This window comes from Nanorana parkeri, unplaced genomic scaffold, assembly GCF_000935625.1.
Source record: "Nanorana parkeri isolate BGI_ZX_2015 unplaced genomic scaffold, ASM93562v1 scaffold77, whole genome shotgun sequence".
Classification (NCBI taxonomy): domain Eukaryota; kingdom Metazoa; phylum Chordata; class Amphibia; order Anura; family Dicroglossidae; genus Nanorana; species Nanorana parkeri.
Window position 1 is genome coordinate 17275 of NW_017306345.1, and position 7553 is coordinate 24827.

The following is a 7553-nucleotide window of genomic DNA, read 5'->3' on the forward strand; positions in this document are numbered from 1 at the left end:
CTCCCCCCCCTGCCGGCCTGCTATCCCTTTCCGTCTCCTGCCACCGCTGCTGGCCTACTATCCATTACTGTCTCCTGCCACCACTGCTGGCCTGCTATCCCTTACCGTCTCCTGCCACCGCTGCTGGCCTACTATCCATTACTGTCTCCTGCCACCACTGCTGGCCTGCTATCCCTTACCGTCTCCTGCCACTGCTGCTGGCCTGCTATCCATTACCGTCTCCTGCCGCCACTGCTGGCCTGCTATCCCCTACCGTCTCTGCCCCCGCTGCTGGCCTGCTATCCCCTACCGTCTCTGCCCCCGCTGCTGGCCTGCTATCCCCTACCGTCTCTGCCCCCGCTGCTGGCCTGCTATCCCCTACCGTCTCTGCCCCCGCTGCTGGCCTGCTATCCCCTACCGTCTCTGCCCCCGCTGCTGGCCTGCTATCCCCTACCGTCTCTGCCCCCGCTGCTGGCCTGCTATCCCCTACCGTCTCTGCCCCCGCTGCTGGCCTGCTATCCCCTACCGTCTCTGCCCCCGCTGCTGGCCTGCTATCCCCTACCGTCTCTGCCCCCGCTGCTGGCCTGCTATCCCCTACCGTCTCTGCCCCCGCTGCTGGCCTGCTATCCCCTACCGTCTCTGCCCCCGCTGCTGGCCTGCTATCCCCTACCGTCTCTGCCCCCGCTGCTGGCCTGCTATCCCCTACCGTCTCTGCCCCCGCTGCTGGCCTGCTATCCCCTACCGTCTCTGCCCCCGCTGCTGGCCTGCTATCCCCTACCGTCTCTGCCCCCGCTGCTGGCCTGCTATCCCCTACCGTCTCTGCCCCCGCTGCTGGCCTGCTATCCCCTACCGTCTCTGCCCCCGCTGCTGGCCTGCTATCCCCTACCGTCTCTGCCCCCGCTGCTGGCCTGCTATCCCCTACCGTCTCTGCCCCCGCTGCTGGCCTGCTATCCCCTACCGTCTCTGCCCCCGCTGCTGGCCTGCTATCCCCTACCGTCTCTGCCCCCGCTGCTGGCCTGCTATCCCCTACCGTCTCTGCCCCCGCTGCTGGCCTGCTATCCCCTACCGTCTCTGCCCCCGCTGCTGGCCTGCTATCCCCTACCGTCTCTGCCCCCGCTGCTGGCCTGCTATCCCCTACCGTCTCTGCCCCCGCTGCTGGCCTGCTATCCCCTACCGTCTCTGCCCCCGCTGCTGGCCTGCTATCCCCTACCGTCTCTGCCCCCGCTGCTGGCCTGCTATCCCCTACCGTCTCTGCCCCCGCTGCTGGCCTGCTATCCCCTACCGTCTCTGCCCCCGCTGCTGGCCTGCTATCCCCTACCGTCTCTGCCCCCGCTGCTGGCCTGCTATCCCCTACCGTCTCTGCCCCCGCTGCTGGCCTGCTATCCCCTACCGTCTCTGCCCCCGCTGCTGGCCTGCTATCCCCTACCGTCTCTGCCCCCGCTGCTGGCCTGCTATCCCCTACCGTCTCTGCCCCCGCTGCTGGCCTGCTATCCCCTACCGTCTCTGCCCCCGCTGCTGGCCTGCTATCCCCTACCGTCTCTGCCCCCGCTGCTGGCCTGCTATCCCCTACCGTCTCTGCCCCCGCTGCTGGCCTGCTATCCCCTACCGTCTCTGCCCCCGCTGCTGGCCTGCTATCCCCTACCGTCTCTGCCCCCGCTGCTGGCCTGCTATCCCCTACCGTCTCTGCCCCCGCTGCTGGCCTGCTATCCCCTACCGTCTCTGCCCCCGCTGCTGGCCTGCTATCCCCTACCGTCTCTGCCCCCGCTGCTGGCCTGCTATCCCCTACCGTCTCTGCCCCCGCTGCTGGCCTGCTATCCCCTACCGTCTCTGCCCCCGCTGCTGGCCTGCTATCCCCTACCGTCTCTGCCCCCGCTGCTGGCCTGCTATCCCCTACCGTCTCTGCCCCCGCTGCTGGCCTGCTATCCCCTACCGTCTCTGCCCCCGCTGCTGGCCTGCTATCCCCTACCGTCTCTGCCCCCGCTGCTGGCCTGCTATCCCCTACCGTCTCTGCCCCCGCTGCTGGCCTGCTATCCCCTACCGTCTCTGCCCCCGCTGCTGGCCTGCTATCCCCTACCGTCTCTGCCCCCGCTGCTGGCCTGCTATCCCCTACCGTCTCTGCCCCCGCTGCTGGCCTGCTATCCCCTACCGTCTCTGCCCCCGCTGCTGGCCTGCTATCCCCTACCGTCTCTGCCCCCGCTGCTGGCCTGCTATCCCCTACCGTCTCTGCCCCCGCTGCTGGCCTGCTATCCCCTACCGTCTCTGCCCCCGCTGCTGGCCTGCTATCCCCTACCGTCTCTGCCCCCGCTGCTGGCCTGCTATCCCCTACCGTCTCTGCCCCCGCTGCTGGCCTGCTATCCCCTACCGTCTCTGCCCCCGCTGCTGGCCTGCTATCCCCTACCGTCTCTGCCCCCGCTGCTGGCCTGCTATCCCCTACCGTCTCTGCCCCCGCTGCTGGCCTGCTATCCCCTACCGTCTCTGCCCCCGCTGCTGGCCTGCTATCCCCTACCGTCTCTGCCCCCGCTGCTGGCCTGCTATCCCCTACCGTCTCTGCCCCCGCTGCTGGCCTGCTATCCCCTACCGTCTCTGCCCCCGCTGCTGGCCTGCTATCCCCTACCGTCTCTGCCCCCGCTGCTGGCCTGCTATCCCCTACCGTCTCTGCCCCCGCTGCTGGCCTGCTATCCCCTACCGTCTCTGCCCCCGCTGCTGGCCTGCTATCCCCTACCGTCTCTGCCCCCGCTGCTGGCCTGCTATCCCCTACCGTCTCTGCCCCCGCTGCTGGCCTGCTATCCCCTACCGTCTCTGCCCCCGCTGCTGGCCTGCTATCCCCTACCGTCTCTGCCCCCGCTGCTGGCCTGCTATCCCCTACCGTCTCTGCCCCCGCTGCTGGCCTGCTATCCCCTACCGTCTCTGCCCCCGCTGCTGGCCTGCTATCCCCTACCGTCTCTGCCCCCGCTGCTGGCCTGCTATCCCCTACCGTCTCTGCCCCCGCTGCTGGCCTGCTATCCCCTACCGTCTCTGCCCCCGCTGCTGGCCTGCTATCCCCTACCGTCTCTGCCCCCGCTGCTGGCCTGCTATCCCCTACCGTCTCTGCCCCCGCTGCTGGCCTGCTATCCCCTACCGTCTCTGCCCCCGCTGCTGGCCTGCTATCCCCTACCGTCTCTGCCCCCGCTGCTGGCCTGCTATCCCCTACCGTCTCTGCCCCCGCTGCTGGCCTGCTATCCCCTACCGTCTCTGCCCCCGCTGCTGGCCTGCTATCCATTACCGTCTCCTGCCACCGCTGCTGGCCTGCTATCCATTACCGTCTCCTGCCACTGATTCAGTGCTGACTGTACAATATTTCTGCCTCGTGTCTCTGACATAATCGACTGTAATATTTATTTCTGCATAAAGAGTGCTTTGTCTCTCCCAAAATGCGGCCTACTAAAAAGGCTTACATGATGTGCAGCGTGTCTCTGCAACATTTCTGCCTCTTGTCTCTATAACAGTCATTTTTATTTGAGCTTTTTTTAAACCTGCCTCGTCTCTCCCTCTTACATTGCTACCCAATAAAGCTGCTTCCATCCCCTCCGGCCATCGTGCTGTATGTCTGGCTATTGTCTCTGAAATATGTCTCTGTCATCTGTATTTCTTCATAGCACCTCCTGGTTTCTGGGATGCGGGGGGTGGGGTTTTGTAGTATTTTTGTGCACTCAGCGTGGTTCAGCTCTAGAAGAAGATCACAAGCTGAGCGATGAAACACCTCGTTGCTGTTTGACAATTGTGATGGATTTGAGGGATTTGATTTAATTTTGATCCGTTGGATCTGTTCTGTCTACAACTTCAAACGCTCAGTTCTATTGCTGCCGGATAGAAAATGATGTCACAGCGAAAACGACCTAAAAAGACATTTTCCTCAGATAGAGGTGCTGCTGCTTTATATAAGCCGAGGAAATGATGTGATGTCAGGATACATTGTCACTGACGGTGTCCCCAAGAATCGTATTGTTCTAGAACCCCACATGTAACTTACATCTAAAACCCCCACAGCCCATCTGAGACCTCCACGGGACACCTGAGATGCTCACAGCCCTCCTGAGACCCCCACAACCATCCTGAGACTCCGCACAGCCCACCTGAGACCCCACACATCCCTCCTGAGACGCCACACAGCACACCTGAGACCCCCACAACCAACCCTGAGACTCCGCACAGCACACCTGAGACCCCACACATCCCTCCTGAGACCCCACACAGCACACCTGAGACCCCCACAACAAACCCTGAGGATATTGTAATTGGGGAGTCATTGGGTAATAGTGATCACAATGTGATTACTTTTAATATTGAACACAGAAAAGGGAAGTGTACTGGAAGGACTAGAACCCTAAACTTCAGAAGGGCCAACTTTGAGAAGCTGCGCAACCTAGTGGGGGAAATAAAATGGGAAAACTTATTTCAAAACCTAAACACAGACCAGATGTGGGATTGTTTTACAAACACGCTACATACTGCTACTTCAAAGTGTATACCTTTAGGAAGCAAAAATAAAAGATCAAAAACTAAACCAATATGGTTTAATAAAACTGTAAAACAACACGTCAAGGACAAGAACAGCACACCTGAGACCCCCCACAACCCACCTTGAGACTCCGCACAGCCCACCTGAGACCCCCCACAACCCACCCTGAGACTCCGCACAGCCCACCTGAGACCCCCACAACCATCCTGAGATTCCGCACGGCCCACATGAGACCCCACACAGCCCTCCTGAGACCCTGGAGACATCAGGCTGCCACCCTGGAGCAACACAGAGTATGTAGCTTCATATTATTCTGCATTGCTCTGTAATGTATTGCTGCTTGGCCTCCATGGTGGATCAGTGTCTTTAGACCCCCTTATGTACTCTCTTTTTTTGGTGCGGCAGCACCCCTCCTTATCCACCACGGAGGTGAGGCTTGAAATCACTTCATTCAAGTCTCTCCTCCGTGACAGATTAGAAAGGGGCAGCGCCAGGAAAAAAGAAGCGAGCCCGGAAGCAGCTAAATGAAAAGAGCAGCACTGGAGAATGAGGAGATTTGAAGCCTCACCTCTGGGATGGGTCAGGAGGGGTAAACCTAGGCAGGGGAACAATTGGTCCAGAGCCTTGAACTATGGTTTGGTTTGTGGGGGGTGCTAATGAAAGACTTGCCCCCGGGCGCCTCATGACCCTGCAACGCCTCTGCTCTCCATGCCCTTTGTTTGACAATCCCTTTCCTATTAGCCTTGAAAAGAGAAATAATTGATTTCCAAGGTTTGCTCCCTTTGGGGTCCACATTAAACTTGAAAACCTTTTGGGGTCTTTGCTGAACAAATTCACCCATCGTTACCCACCACCAGTGGTCTCAGAGTCTGATAGCTCAGTGGCTGGTTGCAGTTATGTGCCACTTGTCCTGCAGAAGTAGCACACAGTGTGCCAGATACCATTATTGGACATCAGATGGATCTGACCAATGGATGATGTCATAATCATGTCACATGGGGGGCAGCACAACATGGAGGAAGAACAAGTATTGCAGCCCTGTGTCAGGGACCCAGGGGGGCCGTTCCTTGTCAGGTTCGCAGGCGCGGGCATCGGGCACGGGTAGCTCCTCCTCATCTGACGCTGGTGTGGCCAGTGCGCGTGCGCAGGTCGCGCGCCAGGTGCGCGTGCGCGGTACACAAGCCGTGCGCGCATGCGCGGAAGTGCGAGCATAGTGCGCGCGCGCCATTCCATGCCACAGGTGCTACTCAGGCTGGGGGAGGACTTCAGCCTTCACCACTTGCCCTCAGCCTTGTGATTGGACTCTGACTGGGGAAGCTTCCTGGTTGCCCTGGCAACCAGGGGGCGGTCCTGGGTTCCCTGTGTATATAAAGCTGGTCAGAGCCTTGACTCATTGCTGAGTTATTCTACCTCATGGTGAACACGCAGCTCCCTCCTGTGAACCCGTTATTTGATCTGACTTCCCGGCTACCGACCCTTTTGCTTGACCCTTCGACTACGATTCCTGCTGCCCGCCCGACCCGGAACTGGACCTGACTTCCCGATTGGATTATCCTTTTTGTACTGCGATTTTTGGACTTTGTTCGTCCCTGCCAAGGGGTTCCACACCTGGCCCATTACTCCAGCCCTGACACCCTGGTACAGAACTGAGCATCTTGTGTATTTTCTAGGGGGAGGAGACACAGTGGAGGAGGAGGGGACACTGCAGAAGGAATATTAGTTAGTGGATGGGAGTACTCACGCTCTTTCTTTGCTATGTGTTCCTTCGCCTCAAGACTCCGACACACGGATCTCACGAGGGCGTCAGCGGCACCGTCGCTGTCCTGGAAGTTGCTCCGGATGTATGAGTGCCACTCCGCTGGGTACGACGCCACTTCCTCCAGCTCAAATTTCCGCGGTGCTTCATAGACCAGTGTGAAGACCTCGAAGCCGGCCCTCTTCAGCTTGTGGATTTTGGGTTTCATGAATATATGCGGATTTACGCTCCTCAGAAGCAGGATGAGGATATGTGACGTGCGCTCGGTGGTGACCGGTGGCTGCCATGACACGGAGTTCACATAGGTGATGATGTATTCCTTAGCCAGCGAGTAATGATCTGCCCCACGGGCCTGGTTCTCACCGATGTACTTCCCCAACTTCTGGGGGTCATACGAGTAAAGATCAATCGTGACTTCATAGGAGGAGCTATTGAAGGCTTCCACTAATCTCCGGAGTATCTGGAAGTCTTCTAGATGGTTCAAGTATGTGAAAATATCAGCAAATATGGTGATGTGAGCGGAGGAGGGTACGCCACTGGAACAGCCTAGAACACCAGCAGTAGCAGAAATCACCACAGGAAGAGTAACCGGAGCCACTGGTAATGTCCATCAAGAACCACCTGAAGGTTACCATACACTCACCGGCCACTTTATTAGTTCAATTGCCTGGTAACACAAATTGCTAATCAGCCAATCACATGGCACCAACTCCATGCATTTAGGCCTTTAGACGCGGAGAAGACGACTTGCTGAGCCTCAGAATGGGGAAGAAAGGGGGTTAAAGTGACTTGGAACGTGGCATGGTTGTTGGTGCCAGACAGGCAGGTCTGAGTATTTCTGGGATTTTCACACACAGCCATCTCCGGGGGTTTACAGAGAATGGTCCGAAAAAGAGAAAATCTCCAGTCAGCGGCAGTTGTGTAGAGGAAAATGCCTTGTTGAGGTCAGAGGTCAGAGGAGAATGGGCAGAGGTCAGAGGAGAATAGGCAGAGGAGAATGAGCAGAGGTCAGAGAAGAATGGTCAGAGGTCAGAGGAGAATGGTCAGAGGAGAATGAGCAGAGGAGAATGATCAGAGGTCAGAGGAGAATGGGCAGAGTAGAATGGTCAGAGTCAGAGGAGAATGGTCAGAGGAGAATGGTCAGAGGTGAATGGGCAGAGGTCAGAGGAGAATGGGCAGAGGTCAGAGGAGAATGGGCAGAGTAGAATGGTCAGAGTCAGAGGAGAATGGTCAGAGGAGAATGGTCAGAGGAGAATGGTCAGAGGTGAATGGGCAGAGGTCAGAGGAGAATGGGCAGAGGTCAGAGGAGAATGGGCAGAG

The 7553-nt window shown here is 58.5% G+C and overlaps 1 protein-coding gene across 1 annotated transcript in view; it reads right to left on the reverse strand.

The window, feature by feature from the left end:
• The window catches only part of LOC108804861 (scavenger receptor cysteine-rich domain-containing group B protein-like), a 21657-nt gene extending 15157 nt beyond the window's left edge, over positions 1 to 6500 (reverse strand). Inside the window, exon 1 of the mRNA XM_018576770.1 lies at positions 6219 to 6500. Within this exon, the coding sequence (XP_018432272.1) occupies positions 6219 to 6441 (223 nt within the window). The 5' untranslated portion in view covers positions 6442 to 6500. The remainder of the gene's footprint in view (positions 1 to 6218) is intronic.
• Positions 6501 to 7553: the final 1053 nt, after the last annotated feature.